Source organism: Cucumis melo, chromosome 6 (assembly GCF_025177605.1).
Source record: "Cucumis melo cultivar AY chromosome 6, USDA_Cmelo_AY_1.0, whole genome shotgun sequence".
Classification (NCBI taxonomy): Eukaryota; Viridiplantae; Streptophyta; class Magnoliopsida; order Cucurbitales; family Cucurbitaceae; genus Cucumis; species Cucumis melo.
In genome coordinates, this window is record NC_066862.1 from 599,382 (window position 1) to 621,671 (window position 22,290).

The 22,290-nt window shown below is 36.0% G+C and overlaps 2 protein-coding genes across 3 annotated transcripts; both read left to right on the forward strand.

Annotated features, from left to right (window-relative positions):
* Positions 1–1,026: 1,026 nt before the first annotated feature.
* Positions 1,027–15,458, forward strand: LOC103483137 (protein ARABIDILLO 1-like). The gene is made up of 12 exons (XM_008439600.3): positions 1,027–3,233; positions 3,442–3,600; positions 3,699–3,779; positions 3,946–4,077; positions 9,311–9,438; positions 10,238–10,325; positions 12,706–12,800; positions 13,352–13,415; positions 13,554–13,729; positions 13,832–14,053; positions 14,511–14,595; positions 14,697–15,458. Exons 1-12 carry the CDS (start codon positions 1,884–1,886, stop codon positions 14,871–14,873), a joined length of 2,757 nt encoding a protein of 918 aa, XP_008437822.2. The 5' UTR covers positions 1,027–1,883; the 3' UTR covers positions 14,874–15,458.
* A 790-nt stretch (positions 15,459–16,248) lies between these two features.
* On the forward strand, positions 16,249–21,946 carry LOC103483139 (uncharacterized). 2 transcript variants are annotated; one of them, XM_017043508.2, is made up of 6 exons: positions 16,249–16,570; positions 17,457–17,896; positions 19,353–19,663; positions 19,764–19,820; positions 20,661–21,067; positions 21,460–21,946. In XM_017043508.2, exons 2-6 carry the CDS (start codon positions 17,508–17,510, stop codon positions 21,736–21,738), a joined length of 1,443 nt encoding a protein of 480 aa, XP_016898997.1. In that variant the 5' UTR covers positions 16,249–16,570; positions 17,457–17,507; the 3' UTR covers positions 21,739–21,946. The 2 variants fall into 2 exon arrangements, with proteins under 2 accessions (XP_016898997.1, XP_008437823.1); XM_008439601.3 differs by having other exon boundaries at positions 16,250–16,610.
* The last annotated feature ends 344 nt before the right edge of the window (positions 21,947–22,290 follow it).

Here is a 22,290-nt window from a genome sequence, read left to right on the forward strand (position 1 = left end):
GTGGCTTGTTTTTCTCCCCCTCTCTCTCACCTTCTGCATAATATCTCCTAAGCCAATTTTGGAGCACGTTCGTAACTTTACTTATCTACATTTACAAAGAGTTTATAGTTAGTGTCAATGGATAAGACATTTATTAGTATAATAAAAGTTACTGGTTAAATCTTCAATTACATAACTATGTAGTGATCTTGTTAAAAAAGAAAAGTGTTTGAAACTACTTTTAATAACACAGTTACTAGTGACCGGAGTGTATCGTTTATAATGAATGCTAAGTATGAATTCAAGATTAATTTCTCATCTCTATTTGAGAAATGATTCTATATTTTGTAATGTAAGTTCATTTATATCAATGATAAATTACAGCAGAGTAGTGATAAACGAGACATGTCTACAATTCAAACAACGGTTTAAGGCACTCTTACAATATTGCATCTTTGACGAGAACGACCAACAATCATTGTAATTTAAAGTTGAGTTCTATAATGTAATTAAATTCGTTAATCGACTTGTTAGACATGCGTTTTGTCCCAAAACTTGCGATCTCCGGCTACACTTACTTACTGCATTGCAGTGTTTTTTGGCAAAAGGAAAATATGTTAATGAACCAAACTTTTTTCCATTTTCGCCAACACATCAATGATTAAAATAGAACCAATTGACCAACACAAACTAACCAGGCAATATATTAATTTTAAAAGTTTCCAATTTGGTTAATATATTTCAACGAATGAATTCCAATAATCACTACCATTAATATTGTTTATTGGCATTAGAATTAACATATTAATCTACATAGTATTGAATTATATTAATTACCAGAAATTAATAATAGGGTTTGCAAAATAAAGAAGTTTTAGAGGAAAAAAAGATTGAAAAACAGAGAGATAAAAGATTGTGTAACCTAAAATTTAATTGTTAGGGGCAGGTTGTGGCCTGCCCAAAGAGAGAAAGAACTCAAAATCTGGAACCCATGTGGTAGAAATACAATAGAAATTGACAGCATCAAGCACATGATATTTATATATATACGAGAGAACGGTAAGTGCTCTTCCTTTTCGGATTAGTTGTGGAGTTGATATTCTTCTTCTTCTTCTTCTCTACAATAACACCATTTTTCTCTGACCTTCTTTCTCATCTTAATGCTGTAATTCATCTTCAACCATTTTCCCCTTTTTCTTCTTCTTCTCCCAAACCACATTAGTTCTTTCTCTTTCATTATCCCTCTATGTATATGCCTGTGGTTAATTGGTGCACAACACTAGAAAGTAAAATAGGGGAGAGAGGTGGACACATGCTTTGAGGGTTTGAGCTTCCTCTTTGTCAAAACATTGCCTGAATTCTCTCCAACCCTTTCTTAGCTTTGTCCTTCCTCTCTCTCCCTTCATATCTCTCCCATCTACGCTCCCCTTTTCATCTATTGTGTGCTCAATTGGGATTTTTTTTCAATCAATCATATTGAATGTGTCGTGATTTGTTCTAAAAGGTTGAAGATTTCAGGGTTTACCAGCGCACCCAGATAGCAAGAACTATCAGGTTTAGGGAGGCGTCGATTTTCTTTCATACAATCAATCCACAAGGCAGATTAATTTTGTTCTTTGTTCTTTTTTCCTCAACCCATTGTCGAGAAACTTGGATTTTTTTGGTTCACATTAAGAGTTTTCAATCAATTGTCACGCAATCATAACTTCCTTTTTTGGAGGACTAGGGTTTTGAAGTAATAGCACAGGGTTCGCGTCGGTTTGTATACCCTCATTCAGGGCCTTAAGGAATTCGGAATTTGGGTTGAAAAATAATGGTTTTGTGTATGCCTGTGTTTTTTTTGTGTTCGAAAATTTTCTGAAGTTTGGGGTGGCGGTATTTGGATTTCTGGGATTGGCTGGAACATGAATCGGAGGGTGAGGAGGAAGGTGACAAGAAAAGGGAAGGAGAAGCTGATTTTGCCAAGCTACCCTGAAATTGAAAGTGAGATTGCTGATTTGGACAACAAACAGACTGTAGATTGGACTAGTTTGCCTGATGATACAGTCATTCAGCTTTTCTCTTGTCTGAATTATCGTGACCGGGCAAACTTGTCATCAACTTGTAGAACATGGAGACTTCTTGGATTATCTTCATGCTTGTGGACTTCATTTGATCTTCGAGCACATAAAATCGATGCTACAATGGCTGCTTCCCTTGCTTCGAGGTGCAAGAATCTTCAGAAGCTCAGGTTTCGTGGGGCAGAGTCTGCTGATGCAATAATTCTTCTTCTTGCAAAGAATTTGCGTGAAATAAGTGGTGATTACTGCAGAAAAATTACGGATGCTACACTTTCTGCCATTGCAGCTCGACACCAGGCACTTGAAAGCCTTCAGCTTGGGCCAGATTTCTGTGAAAGGATCAGCAGCGATGCTATAAAGGCAATAGCTATTTGTTGTCATAAGTTGAAAAAACTTAGGCTTTCTGGAATTAGGGATGTCAATGCAGAGGCTCTCAATGCTCTATCAAAGCATTGCCCTAATTTGCTTGATATTGGGTTTATCGATTGTCTGAATATAGATGAGATGGCCCTTGGAAACGTATCATCGGTTCGTTTTCTCTCAGTTGCAGGGACCTCAAATATGAAGTGGGGTGCTGTTTCACATCAGTGGCATAAGCTGCCTAACTTGGTTGGTTTAGATGTGTCACGAACGGATATTGGTCCTGTTGCTGTATCAAGATTAATGTCTTCATCACAAAGCTTAAAAGTCTTGTGTGCCTTCAATTGTTCAGTTTTAGAAGAAGATGCTGGCTTCACTGTTAGCAAATATAAAGGCAAATTGTTGCTGGCCCTTTTCACCGATGTTGTGAAGGAAATAGCTTCTTTATTTGTCGATACTACAACAAAAGGAGAGAACATGTTGTTAGATTGGAGGAATTTGAAGAATAAAAATAAGAGTTTGGATGAGATAATGATGTGGCTCGAGTGGATATTATCTCATAATCTTCTGCGTATTGCTGAAAGCAATCAACATGGTCTTGATAATTTTTGGCTCAATCAAGGGGCAGCTTTGTTACTTAGTTTGATGCAGAGCTCACAAGAGGATGTTCAAGAAAGGGCAGCAACAGGTCTTGCAACTTTTGTTGTCATCGATGATGAAAATGCTAGTATCGACTCTGGAAGGGCAGAAGAAGTTATGCGGCGTGGTGGAATACGTCTCCTTCTAAACTTGGCGAAGTCTTGGAGAGAAGGGCTTCAGTCTGAGGCGGCAAAGGTAAATTTCATGTGGATATACTATACTAACTGGTAAATAAGTATACTACAAAAATTTTGTTGGTCTATTTGATTGTGATGATAATTGAAATATCTATTATATTTGTACCCGTTGCTCATAAATATTATAATGCTAATATTAATTGTAGTCTGTTGTTTATGGGTTTGAGCCAAATCAACTTTAACATGCCTTTTCTTTGATTGTGTAGGCCATAGCAAACTTGTCTGTGAATGCTAATGTTGCAAAGGCAGTAGCAGAAGAAGGTGGAATTGATATTCTTGCAGGTCTTGCGAGATCCATGAACAGGCTAGTTGCAGAAGAGGCTGCTGGAGGGTTGTGGAATCTCTCTGTTGGCGAGGAACACAAAGTCTGATGTCTACATATTGTATTTTTTTTTCCTCAAAAGTAGCATTATTAGAGACTCTTAACCTCTAGTTCTGATGATGGATTTTAAAATTAAAATAGGGTGCAATTGCTGAGGCTGGTGGAGTTAGAGCTTTAGTTGATTTGATATTTAAATGGTCTTCTGGTGGCGATGGAGTTCTTGTAAGTTTCACCATTTCATTGTTTGTTATCAATTTCCATGAGTGATGGCTTGCCTATCTCTGTCTCATCTTTATTTCCTCATTCTCCTTTTGCATTACCCTTTCGGGTGATGAATTAAATTCCTCAGAAATCACGGATTTTAATTTTGTTTTACTTGTACTTTTAGGAACGTGCAGCTGGTGCACTAGCAAATTTGGCAGCTGATGATAGGTGCAGTACTGAAGTTGCTTTAGCAGGTGGTGTGCATGCTTTGGTGATGCTTGCTCGGAACTGCAAATTTGAAGGAGTGCAAGAACAGGTGATCACCGTGTTGAACCGCGGGGATTTTTTTTGTCTAGACAGATTTTTCGTGCTAAAAGTTGTGTAGTTTGATCATTCAGATGAGATTGAGGATTTGAAATATGCATGCTCAGATATTTCTTTTGAGAATTGAAGTAACTTTAATTTTGATTGAAGTAACTTTGATTTTGGTTCCTTTCCTTCTGAAATATGCATGTTCCTAAGTTATTATTGACATGATATTATACTCCCTACAATGAATGCTATGTTTACCTTTAGTTACCATTGTGTTAAACGTTAGTCTATGACTTTATATTTAAATTTCAAATTCTTGCTCTTTTGCTCCTCTAAAATGCAGCCAAGGATGTGGGAATGAAGAGATGGAAGATGTTTTCACATTCTATCTTGCGATTGATTTGCTTTTAGGGCATTTCATCATTGTCTTCTCTTTTGAAGGCCAGTAGGTTTGATTAGAAGATTTATTTGATTGATGCTGGTGAGGTGATTTCTAGTGCCTTTTCCATCTCGATTCAATAATTTTTGGCAGATGGAGGGTTTCGGCTTTGATATTTATGATTTGTTGCCTTACCTTAGAAACATTTTTAAGGGAGAGTTGAAGGATTTGGGGTGATGAATTGGTGTTTAGGAGGCAACTTGTGTTTTCAAGATGAGGTGTTTAACAAATTGATCATTGGTATGTAATTGAATAAAAACCCTCTTGGAAATTATATATTAACCTGGTCCTTGTGTAACTTAAGGATCAAATCTCTTCACTATAGATTTCTAGTTACGAGCAACTAGAAGACGAAGAACCATTACTTAGCACTTCGTTTCATGAGGTCCTTAACTCCTTCGTGGGAGATGTTCGCCTTTGGAGTCCTTGTTTGTCTACAGGTTATTCCTACAATTCTTTTTTTTTTTTCGTGTTTTGTCCATCTCTCTGTGTAGTGGTTCTATTTTCTCCTCTTTGTGGTAGGTGAATAACCTTTCTCAAGGAGGTTAAGTTTTCGTGTGGCAGGTTATGCACAAAAGAGTTACACCTTGGATTAGGTTTTGACAGGGAGGGCTATTTTGGATGGGCCACCTTCTCATAATCTTTGTAAAAAAGTGGTGGAGGACGTTAATCATATTCTCTGTTGATGTGATTTTGCAAGTGACGAGACATTTTTATACCGACCTTTAAGACCATAGATCCTACCTCACACTAAAGGACAACGGCCATATTTGCTCATAATAGTCCTATGTCTCAAAGCATTGGGTATGAAAAGAATCCCTCGACCCTTTTGCTTGAAAAGCAACATTAGGGAGTATCAAATTCTCGATACCTAACCCTTTCCCTATCAACCCTTCCAAAAAAATACCTTGTCATTTTCTTGGTAGCCTGTGAAAACAAGAAATAACTAGGGATGCTACCAAAATTGATTGGACAAGAGTTAATTTACTCTCGTTGGAAAAGAAAGATCTTCCCAAAGAAATGAACACTTTTGCACCCTTCACACCTCATATTCCAAAAAGACCTATACTTCGAGCACCCAAGGAGAACCTTAAAATTGGCATCTTAAAAAGGAAAAGAGGGAATTAGGGATGCAAGTTCTCGACCGGATAAGATTTAATCAACCCCTTTGGAAAAGAAGGCTTTTCATGGAGAACCCAAAAAAAAGTATTTATGGAAAACTTACCATAAATCTTTATTTATTTATTTTTCTTTGCCCTTTGTATTTTATTTAATCTCCTTCATTGTACCTTTGTAATTCATTAGAACATAATAACAACAAAATATCGTGGTTTTTCTTCTGGGACTTGGATTTTCACGTCAATCAGTGTGTGCTCTTTGTCTCTACTTTAGCGGGACATTGAACACACCCTAGAAAACACAACCAATGATGGAAATCAAACAGAGGAGACAACCACTAGTTTTAGTGCCGCCGTAGATGCTCGGATTAGTCCTGCCATTGATGAATGGTTTCGCCACCTTCATAAAATGACGGAAAATGCATTCTTGTCAATTCTGTAGTTGTCCGCTCCGTCGAACCCGCCTCATGTGCCGCCACGTGAATCAGGTGGTTGAGAAGGTCTAGTAGGACTTGATCGATTAAGACTATATCTAGTAAAAGCTTAATGGGCTTTGAAATCAAGGATTTGGGAAATCTGAAATATTTCCATGGAACGGAGGTGGCTAAATATGAAGAAGGCATCTTCGTGTCTCAGAGAAAATACACCTATGATTTGCTAACCGAGACAGGTATGTTGGGATGTCGTCCTATTGACACTCCTATTGAGTTCAATTGTAAACTAGGAAACTCTGATGATCAAGTTTCAGTTGATCAATATCAGCGCCTTGTGGGTAAATTAATTTACTTATCCTATATTGATATTTCCTTTGTTGTGAGTATTGTCAACAAGTTTATGTAGGCTCCCTATGAGAATCACATGAAAGCTGTCAGCAGAATTTTGATATACTTGAAAAAGACACCTGGTAAAGGGTTGATGTTTAGAAAGACAGACAGGAAGATCATTGAGGCATAGACTGACTCGGAGTGGGTAGCTGTTGTTGACAGAAAGTCTACCTTCGGTTATTGTATCTTTGTTTGGGGCAATCTTGTAACTTGGAGGAGTAAGAAGCAAAGTGTTGTGGCCAGAAGTAGTGCTGAGGCTGAATACCTAGCCATGAGTTTGGGAATATGTGAGGAAATTTGGCTCCAGAAAGTCCTGTCTGATCTTCATCAGGAATGTGAGACTCCATTAAAGCTCTTTTGTGATAATAAAGCCGTTATTAGTATTGCTAACAACCTAGTTCAACATGATAGAACTAAACATGTTGAGATTGATCGGCATTTCATCAAAGAAAGACTTGACAGTGGGAGCATATACATTTTGTACACCCCTTTGAGCCAACAGGTTGTTGATGTTCTCACCAAGGGGCTTCTTAGACCAACTTTGATTTTTGTATTAGCAAGTTGGGCTTCATTGATATTTACATCCAAACTTGAGGGGAGTGTTAAAATTTGTATTTATGGAAAACTTACTATAAATATTTGTTTTCCTTTTTTCCTTTGCCCTTTGTATTCTATTTAATCTTTCTCATTGTACCTTCGTAATTCATTAGAAAATAATAACAACAAAATATCGTGGTTTTTCTCCCAGTACTCGGATTTCCATGCAAATCAATGTGTGCTCCTTGTCTCTACTTTCAATATTTTTGTACCTTTTCCACAACTTGGTTTTAAAAAAAGACGAATACTTTTGAGTTACGGTATCATCCAAGGAGGGCCCTAGATAAGAAGACAGTCAGTTTATCTTATTGTCAACCATGGAGACACTTTTTCCAAGGTACCGGTTTGACCCTATGGTGGAGCTTTTACACATGTTAGTCTCGAGGATCAAAATTATTGAAGGTTTTAAGAACTCCTTAAAAGTAGTTGCTTCTACTGAAAAAAAGAAAAAGAAAAAGAAAGAGTACTTGGCAACATTTTTTTTTTTTTGTAATTATTCCTACACAATATCTTACTTGGTTGGAAACCCTTTCTCTAGAGGTTTTTTCTATGGGTTGGTTTTTCTGTATGCTGTTGTATTTTTTTTTCCTCAATGAAAGAAGTTGTTTCTCTTTGGACCACCAAACAAGGAGTCCAGTTAATAACTCCACTCCCCCACCCCCACAAACCTTAGCGGCCAGGTTAAGTTACAAGCACTTAACCTAGAGTAAAGATAAGTTGATGATGGGGTGGGATTAGAATTAGGATTAGTTTTCTTGATTGATTAGAATTGTAATTAGTTTCCTTAGTTTATTAGGACTAGTATTAGTTTATTCGATTAATTAGGATTAGGACTAGTTTATCTTACAATTCTCTATAAATAGAGGAATTGTCTTTTGGTATTCATAACTTTTGATTCATAACGAAGACTCTGATTTTATTATTGGAGAATCAGTTTGGTATTAGGGAATTGTTCGAGACAATGTTGACTGCTGCTGGTGAAAGATTGGGAAACTCTTGGTGATATTGATTGCAAGAGGGAGCTTCCATAGTTGGGCTCTTTGTTGAACATGTTATCAGGGGGAACCCATTAAATTCAAGAAGAGAAAGAAGAAGGGGGAGATGTTTTCAAGATTTTGCATGAATGAATTAATATTGATCAAGGAAGACACCCAAGAAAAAATACAGTAGTTGGTGTAGGCAAGAAAGTCAAATTTACTCCTATCAGACAGTGCTGGAGTTCTGGCTCAAGTAATTCAGAAGAAGTATTCCAACACAATAATTTTTCCCGTTACTTTTTTAACCATGCCTGATTTTCTCAAAGAATCTATCATTTTTTCAGATTTATAATTTTATTCTCGTGATTTTTGTGATTTTAATGATGGAGAAAGCTTGTTAAAAACACGGAGTAGAATTGATGAACTTAAACCTAAGATAAAATCAGCCGTTGCTAAGTGAGAGAAAGCATGGCATTGTTGAAAACATGTTTGGATGTTTGCGATGGTTGTGGGAAAGTAAGTGGAAGAAGCTTCTTCTAAGCACACGCTTGTAGAAGAAACTCAGCCCTTTGCTGAATATTTGAAGGCAATAAAATTCTCTCTCACAAATAAGGAGAAAATGGTGGAAAAAATGAAGCGAAAACTAGTGACTGAACAAGTAGAGGAATGAAAGAAGAGCTTCTTCACCATAGTGACTGTAGCAACAACAATTTTGGCAGCTCTTTCTGCTGTTTATATTAGCAACGAGCGCTGGGGCTGAGACAATAGTTTGTTTGTTAACATTTCTTTGTTTGCTTCAATGACAGCATTGTTTCCTATAAAAGTGATTTGAGATTACAGTCTTTGAGTAGCTTTATGACTAGCCATGGTTGAAGTAAAATCATGGCATCACGGAGATGAAGATAGTGGGATTGTGTTTTGCGGCACTAGGCTCTGGCTCCTTTTTTCCTTATTCAATGCCTACCAATACTTATTCAATAACTGTGGACATTCTTGACCTTAACAGCTCATACAACTCAATCGTAATCAACGACCTAGATATCAAATGCTTGTGGGAACTCTTTTTTTCTTTGAGATTAGACTGAAGACTTTCTTGTGCTCAAGTGTTGGTATTTAAGTGCATTATCTGTCACCATGTATTATTATAATATTAAGCTGGCTCATATATTTGTTGCTACTTTACTTGTCATGGAATCCTTTCAGCTGTCAGGAATGCATTGCTTAAAAAATCTAAATCTGCACAAGTTTCAAGTGTAAATTTGTACAATTTGAAATTGTGCAGGCTGCTCGGGCATTGGCTAATTTAGCTGCCCATGGGGATAGCAACACAAACAACTCAGCCGTTGGACAAGAGGCGGGTGCACTTGAAGCACTTGTCCAACTTACACACTCCCCTCATGAAGGTGTCAGGTAGTTTTACAACGATTCAACATTTTTTTTTTTTTATTATTGTAAGTTTTACTGTTTATGCTTAGAATATCATCCAATCCTGTTCAAACATGTCTTCATTTAGTTTTTTTTAGGCCATCAGATGCCAAAAATGTTGAAAAGTAGATTGTAGCATAACTTGCTAGAGAATAAAATGACATCTAAATTATAAATTCTATTGGTTTTCACCTTGAATGTTACACGTGCTGATGCCAATCTCAAGTCTCATTCTTTCTGGATGTTTTATTTTATTTATTTATTTATTTATTTAATTGTTAGGTCCAGTTTGTACCATTCTTGGGCAATCTTTAGGATCTGTGAATTCGGTTTTAGTTTTAAGGCTCGTTGTATATGATTCTTGAGAGATCTTTGTTTCTAAATGTTTTTTAGTTGGTTGTTAGTTGCAACCTGCCCCGCTGGTAAAATCCCTATTTTTAGCTGCGTAAACACTTTTGGATGTCAGTGAATAATATTCTTTGGAGTCTTATTTGAGTTTATATAACATGCACTAAGGGGATAAATCCAGGTCATCTGGTAAGTTTATGTGTTGATCTCGCTGAGAGTAAAGGACTAGTGAAAGAACTTTAGTTAATCGTATATTTGTGGGATAATTCAGTTGGGACAAAAACCTTTGACATTGCAACTGGATAAAATGTTCATAAGGTGGGTATTCTGTATCATCCAGCTGTATGGATGCTCTTTATGTGCAAAACAGTTGAAACTTGGATAAAGTACATAATTAGGTTTAAGTCCGACATATTATTTTTGTCTCATGGAACAGGCAAGAGGCTGCTGGTGCCCTATGGAATTTATCATTTGATGACAGAAATAGAGAAGCAATTGCAGCTGCAGGTGGTGTTGAGGCATTGGTAAGATCTTTATCTCTTTACTCTGAATTATTCATTACTGTAAAAGCTGATTGGACCCTTGTGCAACGTCTGAATCAATATGGAACGAAAAAAATAATTTAGATTGTTAAATAATAATCCAACCCTATCTATGTGCTGCTGAATCACCCAGACTCATTATTGTAGAGTTTGAGTGGATGTATCTCACACTGTTGAACTTTTTGCCTCCATGAGATTTCTAAAGGGCCATTCTTTATGTGATGTAGGCTTTGAAGATTAGATGTAAGTACATTTAGCTTATAGAAAACTTCACATGAAGAAAAAGGTCTTTTTTGGGAATTGGTACTCTGTTGAACTCAATTGGAGAAATGTTTCTTCTTCTTTGGAATACATATCTTCTTTTATTATGTATCCATTAGCTTTTATTTCTTTTTTATAAGACAATAATTTCATTATAAATAAGGGAAGATATGAAAAGAAGACAAGGGGGTTACGAAAAGCTTTCCAATTGGCATAAATTAGTAGAAAAGGATAAATTACAAGAGTCACTTGAGACAAACTCCAGCTGGAAGCAGAAATTCTAACACATCCCAAAATGACTCAACGCTACTCTTTTCTTGCCCTATTGTTTCTTTCGAATCAAATTCTCCACAACAGAGCTGCCTCTCGTTTAGCAACAAAGTCTTTGCTTTGCCTTTCAGATCTACCCCACAAATCATCTGAAACATGTCCTCTGGGCAATAAAACACCGACCTTGAACATTGCAAAGATTTTCTGCAAGCTTCAGCAAAGGGACACAGCAATAGTATGTGCCTTACCTCCTCTATGCTAGCCCTACACAGAACACACCAGTTCTGGTTCAAGCAGACGTTGGGCATTCTCCTTTTGTGGGGCTAGGGTTTTGCGAATCAAAATCCTGAAGAACACTTTTGACCTCTTTTATTTATTTATTTTTTTGAAAGTTTGGTTCTCCAAACGACATTGGCATGAAATTGAGAGTTGGGCGACCAGAGATTTGACACAAAAGAGACCGCTCCCTTCCTGCTTTCATACATTTGGTCCTCCTGGTTTTTGACCGAGAAGTTATCCCAAATATCAGAAAGCTGAGCGCATTCCTCCACTTCTTGCCTTCAAATTCCTTCTAAACCGAAGATCGCACACTATCTTACTTGCATGAGGAATGGATAAGCCCTTAGAGTTGGCAGGTACAATCTTGGGGATAGAAGCTGGAAGGAAGAGTTTGAAATGGAATATTATTATTGTCTATTTCTAGTCGTAATTATGTGCATTTGATATCAAATGAATTCTTTTTCTTTTTAAAATTGAAAAGGAGACCACCATTGAGAGGAATGAAAGTGCAAAAATAAAAGCTAGATGAGACAGCGAGAGATGCTTTCTGTGTAATGATCAAGTGTTTGGCGTCCAATCAGGAAGGATCTTATTAAACTTGTGATGGGAGGTGCAAGGAAAAACAGTTAAATGTACAAAACTCCAAATCTTTATCGATAATTTATTTTCTTTTTGATAAAAGACCAACTTTCATGGTAAAACAAATTAAGCATTATACGGGGCTACAGTAAATAAGCCCACAAAAGGAAGGAAAGAAAGAGACTCCAATCGAGTAAAATAGAACCTAGGATTACAAAATGAGCTTTTCATCAATGCCTAAAGAGTCACTAGATCTCCCAAGGGATCGCACATCAACAACTTCTTGCTTAGTACCTCTAATATTGTATTATTTCCCCAAATATCCCACAACAGTGTGCACATCCTGGCTTTCCATAAATCTCTCCACAGGAACTTCGATTAGAGAACTCCTTGATCATCTTACTATTAGAGAAGGAATGAGCTTAATATGCTCCAACTAAAGGATCTAAGAAGTTGCAGAAAATCATTTTTGCCATAAAATCTTTTTTTTACTGTTGAAGGAAGGAGCTTTGTTTCCGCCTTTAAAAGAAAATGCCTCATCTTTGATGTCAGAGTTGACATAGGTGAGGTAATAGAAACTATTCTAGATACCATGAGAAGAAAGCAGTGATGGAGATACAGAAGTTGGCAACGGTCCTCCAAAGAGTTAATGCTTATGTAGACACCAGAGATGGACATGAATTATATAGTCCAAAGTCGAGGGTCCACCCTTTTATCAGAAAGGTTAATATGGATATTAGGTTGCAGTAAACTTGAAAATATCTCATCATTATGCTCTGTTGAAGTCCATGTAGATTACAGCGTATTGCTTTTCCAACTGTCTGCCGTTGAATACTATTTTTCCAATCTGAGATGTGAAACATTACAGAACATAAGAAAAGTAGGATTATATACTTGATTGGAATATGTTTTATGATACTAAGCTCACCCATCGTTTGCATGTACATATTTATTTATTTATTTTTAATTTTAGGTTGCTCTAGCACAATCTTGTTCAAATGCATCCCCGGGTCTTCAGGAAAGGGCTGCTGGTGCTCTGTGGGGATTGTCGGTTTCCGAAGCCAACAGGTATGGAAATTTAGGTTTGGAGATGGTATCAAGTAGTATATTGCACAGGTAGCAAGCCAATAAGATTTGTTAATCTTACTGCAAGGGAGGTTCTTATATTTTGAAAGAATTAACTGTGGGCATGTATGCGTTAGTCCTATCCTTTATGAAGAGTGCCAGTGACGTCGATGATCTCTATATGATATGGCTTGCATGTTTGTAAAATTCCCATGGACAAAATGAGTTTATGGGAAATTGGCTTGATACTTTCTCCATTATAAATGTCTAGCTTGTTTAGGACCAGGTGGGAAATTGTTTTTTGTTATTTACAAGAATCTTTGTTTAGTAGTTTAAAAGACAATGATAGGAATTTAGGGTTTAAGAAATTATGCCTTTTTCCTTTAGAAAAATTCGTGTCCATAGTTTTGCTTCTAAAGATTTTAGTTTAAAGTAATACTATCCCCACCCAGTTACTTTTTCTTTTTTGACAGTACTTTCACTGATGAGTAACCATTATTTTTCTACATGAAGGTCAATTTCAACTAACCTTTTTCCTTTTGGGGTTTTTTTAGCATTGCTATTGGTCAGCAAGGGGGCGTTGCACCATTAATTGCTTTGGCACGTTCAGATGCTGAAGTAAGGATTCCAAATTATTCTTGAGTTTTTCTTGATAAGGAGCACTCAAGTTTGGTTGTGAAAATGTGTGGATGTTCAACTAAACTGCGTACTTAGCATTTATACACCGAACTATTTTACATTATTTATTTTCTACAGGATGTTCACGAGACTGCTGCTGGAGCTCTTTGGAATCTTGCATTTAACCCTGGTAATGCCCTTCGTATAGTGGAGGAAGGGGGTGTTCCAGCCCTAGTTCATCTTTGTTATGCATCGGTATCAAAAATGGCTCGCTTCATGGCTGCTTTGGCATTGGCTTACATGTTTGATGGGAGGTACATGGAACAACTTTAATAAACCCACTGTCATGATGCCTTCATTTTTCTTGATAAAAAAAATAACTTCCACTGATTCTTTGTGTCTTCAATCTTTTTCAGAATGGATGAGTGTGCCTTGCCAGGAAGCTCATCAGAAGGCATTTCCAAGAGTGTGAGCTTAGATGGGGCTAGAAGAATGGCATTGAAGAATATTGAAGCATTTGTCCAGACATTTTCAGATCCACAAGCATTTGCCTCTGCTGCTGCTTCCTCAGCGCCTGCAGCATTGGTGCAAGTAACAGAACGAGCTCGTATTCAAGAAGCGGGCCATCTGCGATGCAGGTTCACTCAAACCTCTTGTATTCTCATGCTCATTTAATTTAGCATGCTTGCACTTTTAAGGCTACGAATGTTGAGCAATCAATTGTCTTCGGCAAAACCACGTTGTTGATAACAATATATGCATTCCCTTTCTTTCATTTTTTCTCAATGAAAGTTGTTTTCATCATTAAAAAAAAATGTATTCCCGGTTATTTCCCTTCGGCATATGATGGATGTCTATTCTAGTTATGCTTATATATTGTTAGTAAATTGATTAAAAATTTTCGTCTAAATTCTTTTACAAAATATTCAATATATTGTGTTTTAAAAGGTTTTCCTTTTGGTTGGCTGTTTACATTTTGTATGCAAGAATGCTTTAGTCAGGAAAGAATGTTGGTTGTGGGGTAAGGAAATTTTTTCTTAAAGTTGTATTAATCTTCCTTTTTTTCCTAATGTCTTAATTTTTCATAACTGTTAGTGGAGCTGAAATAGGAAGATTTGTTGCAATGCTTCGAAATCCATCACCTACACTAAAAGCATGTGCGGCATTTGCTCTTCTACAGGCAAGTGAACGGATTCAAGTTGTAGTATTTTTTCCTGATTTTGTAACGCCCTTGAGTTCTGGCGCAATGTTTTCTCAATGCATGTATTCTTCCATATGCAGTTTACTATCCCAGGGGGTCGGCACGCCTTACACCATGCAAGCCTTATGCAGAATGCTGGAGCATCAAGAGCGCTTCGTACTGCAGCTGCCGCAGCAACTGCCCCACTACAAGCGAAAATATTTGCTCGAATTGTTCTTAGAAATCTAGAGCACCACAGTGTTGAATCTTCCCTTTAAGACAAATTCAACATATTTCTGCAACAGAAGGTGAGTTCTTGTTCAACTCAACTCATGGAGCTTAAATGAGCTGCATGGCATGTCCGAACCAGGCGGTCTTGTAAATGCCCCCATTAATCATATACCAAGTCTCTGATGCCAAGTAGTACACAGAACTATATGGTTCGACTTCTCAGCTTCACCGTTACTTCCCGGTCTATTACTTCTACCCGAAGCTTCAAAAGGTCGTTTTTTCGAAGCATTTTCTTCCTGTACTCGCAGTCTGCATTCTATCAGAAGTCATATATACTGATGGTACTTTATGCAGGGAGTTGATAAGAAGCACATTACCTTGAAACCTTTTTCTTCCTCATCTTTTGGGTTAGCCATTGTTTTTTGGTTGTTAATATTGATCCTGATGATATTTTCCCTGTAATGATAGAAGTTCTAAATATGCTAAAGATTGTACAATGCTTAGCTCTCATTTTTGCAGTTGGGACTGGTTGAAGATGAATTAAGGATGTTTAGCTGTTAAAACTTCATTTAATTTAATGTTTATCCAGTTAAGGGTGGAGTTGTTTAATAAATGGTGATGATTTGAATGAACCGAGATGTTAAATCTGGAATACGTACATATTGTCAAAGGTATTAACTGAAATCATTACTTGCAAAAACATATTTTAAAGATTTTGATTATGAACTTTCATTACATGAATGTAATTGTTGTCCATTAACTGTAATTTATAACCTTATTGGATTCTCACTTAGGTTTGTGCAAGTATTGCGCCAATATTATTCTTCTTGTTGATGGTTTTTTTTTTCAAAAGTTATGTTTTTAATAAAACATTTTTGCCAAAGAGGTTAGAAATTCCAAATTGTTGATGTACTTTGTGGTTCCAAATTATTAAGATCAGCCCAAATTTTAGCTTGATTTAAATAGTTAAATTGTACCTAAAAATGTTGAAATTAAAATATTGATTACCTTATTAACTTATATGCTTAAAATTTTGAATTAAATTGAATTTAGTGGTGGTGGGACGAATAAAGGTAATGCCATCAGAATTGGAATAAATTTTGTTGAGGATCCTGGATAGGTTTAATATGGAAAATGTAACCAAACATATTAACCAAGGTTTGTGAAAATAAAATAATAATAATAATAATAATAATAAAAAGGGGTCTTTTAATTTTTATTCTTAAAAAAAAAAAAAAGAAACAATGTGAACAAAAATAATATACGTATATATATATATATATATTGATCACTTTACTAAGTTTGAATAATTTGGAATAAAAAGTTTGAAAATCATATGAAAATACGGGAGGGTGGAGCCCATGATTAATACATGATGGGGTCCATTTTATTCATCATAAAACTATATAATGAAAGCAAAATTGGCGGTGTTTCTGTTTTGTTCTGGCGTAAAACGTTCTCACGTTCTGACTCTACTGTTTTCCCTCAATTCCGTTCACTTTCCTCCTCTTTCGCTTCTTTTTCCGTTCACTCTACTGGATCTGACTTCCCTCACTCATCGCCTCACTATCCTCCTTCGATTCCCTTCCTGATCGACGACAAGAATCGCGCATAACCAATCGACTCTCTAACCCTCAATTCTGATCAAACCCAGATGGGGTTTTTCATCACTCTTTTAAAATTGTGAACTGGGAAGAAAAGGGGTTCCTATTTGGGTGTTGAAAGTATTCGATTGTCGTAACAAGTTAAGTTTGTGTAGTACTGTTCTGCTTTCCCCGAATTTGGTAAGTTTGAATGCTCCAGAAATTTGTATTAAGGTTTAGTTTTGCCGATAGATCTTTTTTTTTTTTTTTAAGTTTTCTCTTTGAGCTTATTTGCAATGTTTTTTTTTTAATTTTTTTTTTATTGGAGTGTAGTGGAAGTTGTCCTTTCTCATTTCCCGCTTTCTTGTTAGTTAAATGCTTTCCTTTGCCCATTAATTTTCTTTTCGATTTTTTTCCTGGAGGCTTTTTGCGTCTTGTGCTACAGTTCACTAATGGGGTTCTTTAATTTTTGGCGATATAATCCGTGCGTTTATTGTGTTTGCAATTTATACGATTGTTTCCCTTTGCTTTCCGAGAAGGAAGATTGATTGTGAGGTCAAGACTACTTTCTTCATCGTCTTTTTTTTTTTTTAATGGAAGTGGTGAGGTAACACTTTTCTTTCTGTCGTGCTCTCATGGATTTCAAACAAGTATAACGAATTCTTACAGAAGAAGAAAACTATTTTGGTCAACAAATGAATTCTTCAGTGAACTTTTTCTTTCTGTATTTTCAACCTATACATAACATGTTCGCGTGGAACTGGAAACAGATATAGGTTATTAAGAATAAATTCTTGGACCTCGAATTTAAGTTCTCTTTTATGCTATTCTCATTTGGAAAGCTTGAAGTATTTTTGTGTACTTTTATGCTATTCTCATTTGGAAAGGTTGAAATACTTTTGTGTACTTTTAAGCTTAAGTACTTATGCTATTCTCATTTGGAAAGCTTGAAATATTCTTGGACCTCAAATATTTTAGTTACTTGTGATAAGCTCTGAATAAATGTTGGGTACGTGTATTGGATACTGACGTTCTTCACTTGTTCAGATGCTTTTGCTTGTTGCATTCAAGAGTGCCTAAATTTGGGCCTATACTAGCATGGAACTAGAAAATGGATCAAAAGCGAAGGAGGAAGCTTTGATGGAGGTTTCAAGGTGCGTGGAGGACGGAAATGCCACTCGAGATAAGCAGAATGCAAGTAGTGGTCAGGAAAACATTCGTGACATAGAAGCTTCATCCTTTGAACGAAGTATGATGTTAGATAGAAGTGAGGATATGGAGGTTGATATTATTGGGTGTTCGGAAAATTGTGAGGGAGGTCCTAGTAATGAATGCAATGTTTTAACTGAAAATTCAAGCTCATTTGGAGATACTGTATCTGGGACAGATTATGGTTTGTTATTGGATGATGAAGAAGTTGAATCCCAATTATACGGTGATAATAATTTGCAGTCTAATTCTAATGGATACGGCGAAGTATTTCCAAGGTAGTACATGTATCTTTTCTTTTTCTTTTCACTTGTGCTGCTTTTGTTTGTTCTATTCTTCCCCACTTTTCTTTTTACTTAATTGTGTGCTATCGGTGAGTTAACAATTTGATTTTTTTCCCCAAAAAAAGGCATAGAATTTTGAGGTTTAAGTGGAACTGATTTAGTTACTGTATTGGAGCCTTCATTAAACAAAGTATAGAGTTTCTTGTTTAATATAAATATCCTTGCTAACCATCGAAAATATTGCCTCATAGTTGTAGGTTCACAAGGAATAATAGAATTTCTAGGGAGATTGAGAGATCCGGCGAGGATGTTTGGGAGGGAGTCCACTTTAATGCCTTCTTGTGGGTGCCGGTTTATAGACTTTTTTTGTAATTATGATCTTGGCCTGGTCTTTTTAAATTGAAGCTCTTTTTGTAGTTGTTTTGGGCTTCCTTTTTATTTTTTTTGTTGTGGGCTGTCTTTCTTGTATGCTCTTCTTTCATTATTTCTTATTGAAATCTGGGTTGCTTACCAAAAAAGAAAAAAGTAATAAATGAGTGTAAAGTTTTGCAACCATCTTATAATGAACAACCAGGATCTTCAGGGGGTGGGGAGTTTTATTTGAAGGATGTTTGATTCTTAGCAAGATTTAACCCCTAACTTTGGGGCCTGTGTTTATTTGTAATTTTTTTTATGTTTGTGAGTGTTTTGGTTCAACTTACGCGCACCTCGACTAATCTCAATTATACGTATGACCTTTCATTGCATATGTTTATCGACTTTTGTGATTATTCATTAGGTCTTATTCTCTTTGATTGGATCCTTTTTCTTGTTCATTGGTTCCTGTTTGGCTGGTTGCTTTTGTAGGCCATTTTTGTTTTTTTGTCCATTGTTGATCCTCTTGGTTCTTGTATTCATTCATAACGTTCGTTTTTTTAATTAAAATAAAATGTAATGCACAAGTCAATGATGTCAAAATGAAACTGTAATTAACACTAAGAAATTGTAAATATCATATCTTGAGCTTCCTTGCTCTAAAAATATATGTATCCTATCTTATATACTGGTTGGGTTGTTATCGACTTGGTTGATGATCAAATACTAAAAGCCATTTCAAGCTAAATCAGGCTGAGTTGAATTTTGCATTTTTAAATTTTGTAAATTCTTGAAATATGTATCGTTGGACTAGGACAGTTACAACTCAACAAGCCTTTTATTCTTTTTTATTTTTTATTTTTTACTTTTTATCTTGGTTAAGTTTTGAACCATGGGTTGGGGCACACTTGCCCATTCCTAAAAATGTTTAAGACTTCATCTGCCTTCACTTTGCAATTTTACATGGCCGACATTGTGAGAACAAGGAAAAACTTTTACCACTTATACAATCAAGTTTGCATATTCTTCAATTTTGACATCCTCTACCTCACTCTCTATGATATTCAAGTGTTTATACATGCATCCTACTTTCTAGGAAGAAAAAGTTGACAGCTCACTGGAGGAAGTTTATAAGTCCTATTATGTGGCGGTGTAGATGGTTAGAAGTGCAAATTAAGAAACTTCAGGCTCAGTCGTTAAAATATGATAGAGAACTTGCATTATATGATCAAAGAAAGCAGTCTTTCTACGAAGACTTCTCAGGGGATGGTTTTGCTGTGAAGTCAACAGGATTCTCAAATCACACTCAAAGACACAGGTTTATGAAAAGAAAGGGAAGGAAGAAGGTTGAAGAAACTACTGACGTAGCTTCATATATGGCACATCATAATGTGTTCTCCTATTATGGTATCAAGTCCTCAACTATTTCTATGCAGTGCCTTTTTTCCTAGTGTCTCCGTCTTCCTCTATGACATTGCAGTTTTATTTTGTTTTGTTTTTATTCTAGAGAAGAAGAGGTCTCTTGCTGATGACATGTCTTTGGAAGATACTTTTCTAAAATTAGGTAAGTGAAGTGGATCGTAATGTTTACTTTGGTTGATTTTGATAAATTGTACATATGTCATGGGTAAATAGGAGTTTGACATTGTTGATCCTCATCATGAATGGACCAACAGCCCTTATGGAGATTCTTCCAGGAGAATATAACAAAAACTCTGAACCTCCCAATTATTTCTTCAAGATCTTTCGACCCTTAAAAAGTTCTTGCATTTCTCTCAGATGATAGTTTTGACAGTATTGTGCCATAAAATCATCACCTTCTTCTTCCTTTTTTTTCCTTCTGGGATGGCCGCAAAGAATTTTCTCAATACATAAATTTTTTGAAGTTCCAGAGTGTTAGGAAGGACAAGGTTAGATTCGAGGCAGAGTAGTGTTAAGAATATTGGTAGGGAAATATTTAGAATGTCAATAGGATACTTCCAAATCGCCATAGAAAGATCTTTGAAGCAAAAATATCGTTTGTTTCGTATAAAAAATAAAGTGGAAAAAGAAAAAGAAGAAAATAGATCTAGTGCTTGTAACAACCTTAATGATCCTATTCAACTTTTTTGTGCTTCACACTATACACTTCCGAACTTTTCAGTAATGATGCCTTCTTTATTTATGTTAAATAGGGTTAAGATTCATGAGTCAATGTTTATTACATTTTTTCTAACTCTTTTTTTTTTCCCTTCCCCGAGTTTCTACCAATGTATAAACAAATAATCCTATTTCTTATCATTAAAAGCATAGCCTGTTATTGTATGTTAAGTTCGAGAAGACTATCTATGTTTGAAGAGGCTCCTGGCTTAAAGTCGTCACTAGTCAGTACTAGGTCATTGATTCTCTTTCCTGATATCTACAGACAAAACAAGGAATATAAAACGTGATGACATCAATGACTTGGGAACAATCGCAACTGATGGATGGGCATCCTCTATGTTGGGGAATAATGATAATAATTTGGAAGATATTTTTCTTAAAATTGAAGCTGCACAGTCAAAAGTTCATGAGTTGAAGAACAGAATTGACAAAGTGGTGAATGAAAATCCCATGAAGTTCTCTGCAATCAATCAGCTATACTCTCTTGCATCAAGTGATGATCCTGCTTCACCTGAAGATGGAAATGATGAGTTAGTAAGGTCTTTGCATGAAGCATCACAACACATGTCTGAGCATGCATTAGATGTACTAATGCCCGAAACTGCAATCAAAACTCATGGAGAGGTCATGCTACTTCCTGATATGACGCAGAGCACGGATTGTGGAACTGTAAGTTCTGTCTAATGCTATGTGCAACTTTTTTTTCTTGACAAGAAAAGATAAGATCTTTGAATAATGAAATGGAAAAACAGAAGCCAACTCCTATGGGAGTGAAAAGGAACAAAAACCATAAAGCACTATATTTCTGGCAGAGACCTCCCAATTCATTATATTTCTTGCAAAGAAAAGCTTAGAAAAGTTCAGAAAGAGAAACACCAATGAGAATTTCTCCATCTAGCTGCCTCAGACTGATCAAACCATTTAGTTTCCGTGTTCTCAAAATTCCCTTGAGTTTGTTCCAACAAAACTTGTGTGATAAACATCTTGGTTATTGTGTTGCAACTTGCATTATAGTAAAAGATGGTAGTTCTGAACATTGGAACTCGCTTGTATGTATACAGACTCAGAAAGTTCTGATGCAAGATTCGGCAGTGAAGGAAGAGTTGCAACTTTCCAAAGAGGATAAAGATCAGTTGATTGAGCTTCAAAATTCAGAGGAGCAGAAAAGTGTATCTTTAGCTGCAATTTCTCAAGCTGACTCCTCAAAGGACAAGGAGCCCGACATGCTGCACAAAGCAAAATCCTCTTCTGCTGTCAAACCTAATTCATCTAAGAAAACAAGAAAGCGAGGAAGGCGAAAAATCGGTTCAAGTAAGAAGAATAGGAAAGCAACTGGTTAGCTGGATAAATGGGACTAAAAGAAGATGGCTATTTTGGTTCTCATTATATGATCGATGGAGGTTAGAATTTTGTTAATGGTTCTTTGTTCTACTTCTACTTGTATATTTTACATGCCTTTACTCCCATCTGCACATATCAACTCAGATTATTTGTACATGCTGCAAATATCCATTAATTATGTTAATATGAAGATAGCATTAAACCACAGTGGTTGGCTAGTCAGAAAATTTTCTAGTAGTACAGGAATAGATATTCCTTCAATTTATTGCTTATTATAGTGCAAGCAAAGGAAGCATGACATTCCAGGTGGATGAGAATTTAGAAACGGCAGGTTTACATACCCAAAATTTCAGTTTTTGTGGTAAACTTAGTTCTATATTCTAATCAGATGAAGTCAAGGTTTTTGGAAGTTCATATTTCTAACAAGTATTACCCTCTTTAACTAATTTCTTTCTTAATACATTCATTTCAGATAATTGGTTAAAGAACAGAGTAGGTCTTTTAAAGATGATTTTGGAAAATACTAAAAAGCTTTTTTAGTTTCTTTTCAA

Excerpts from the sequence above, each read along its gene's own strand:
- LOC103483137 (XM_008439600.3), top strand. The coding sequence starts at position 1,884 with ATGAATCGGAGGGTGAGGAGGAAGGTGACAAGAAAAGGGAAGGAGAAG. Across the intron at positions 10,326-12,705 it reads CAGGTGGTGTTGAGGCATTG|GTTGCTCTAGCACAATCTTG; the intron begins GTAAGATCTTTA and ends TTTTAATTTTAG. Across the intron at positions 13,416-13,553 it reads TGGCACGTTCAGATGCTGAA|GATGTTCACGAGACTGCTGC; the intron begins GTAAGGATTCCA and ends TATTTTCTACAG.
- LOC103483139 (XM_017043508.2), top strand. The coding sequence starts at position 17,508 with ATGGAACTAGAAAATGGATCAAAAGCGAAGGAGGAAGCTTTGATGGAG. Across the intron at positions 17,897-19,352 it reads TACGGCGAAGTATTTCCAAG|GAAGAAAAAGTTGACAGCTC; the intron begins GTAGTACATGTA and ends CCTACTTTCTAG. Across the intron at positions 19,664-19,763 it reads TAATGTGTTCTCCTATTATG|AGAAGAAGAGGTCTCTTGCT; the intron begins GTATCAAGTCCT and ends TTTTTATTCTAG.